Source organism: Austrofundulus limnaeus, unplaced genomic scaffold (genome assembly GCF_001266775.1).
Source record: "Austrofundulus limnaeus strain Quisiro unplaced genomic scaffold, Austrofundulus_limnaeus-1.0 Scaffold777, whole genome shotgun sequence".
Lineage (NCBI taxonomy): Eukaryota > Metazoa > Chordata > Actinopteri > Cyprinodontiformes > Rivulidae > Austrofundulus > Austrofundulus limnaeus.
In genome coordinates, this window is record NW_013953179.1 from 46,610 (window position 1) to 47,099 (window position 490).

A 490-nucleotide genomic window follows, 5' to 3' on the forward strand; every position below is an offset into this window, starting at 1 on the left:
GAATGAGAAGAAGGAGTTGAAGTAGCAGTTGCAGGTGAGACATCAGTGCTCAGGTTTCCAACCTTTAATTGATCCACAGCAGCAGGCTTTTGTCCTTCTGACACAGCAGGCCTCAATCCCTCATTAGGAGTCCTGTCACAAGGAACTGACAAACAAGGCGTGTCAGAAACAGGAAGCAGTCCTTCTTCCATAAGTTTGTTTGAAACAATTGATTTCAACTCTTGTTTTATCATTTGTTTGGTTACACTCAGCTCAAAATGTGCTGCTATAGAAAATAAGTCCTGTTTTCTACACACATTAAAATCTTCCCAAGAAGGATTATTCAAAAATGTACTTAGGTTGAAACTACGGGATGCCATACTGAAACCTTCTGCCAAATACACCAAAAAAGAAGAAAAAAAAATAACTCTCCAAAATTCAAAGTCTAGAAATGGGGTAAACAGGATTAATATCCCGGAACGAGCCCCCAATTATGTTACGTCCCCTGGCT

General features: G+C 40.0%; 1 protein-coding gene across 1 annotated transcript; it reads right to left on the bottom strand.

Moving 5' to 3' along the window:
• Positions 1-484, bottom strand: LOC106532479 (uncharacterized; the record flags this gene model as incomplete). Its single annotated transcript, XM_014028533.1, is given in 1 exon segment — positions 1-484. A coding segment is annotated over 1 exon segment (359 nt), but the record flags the coding sequence as incomplete, so codon positions are not given.
• Positions 485-490: the final 6 nt, after the last annotated feature.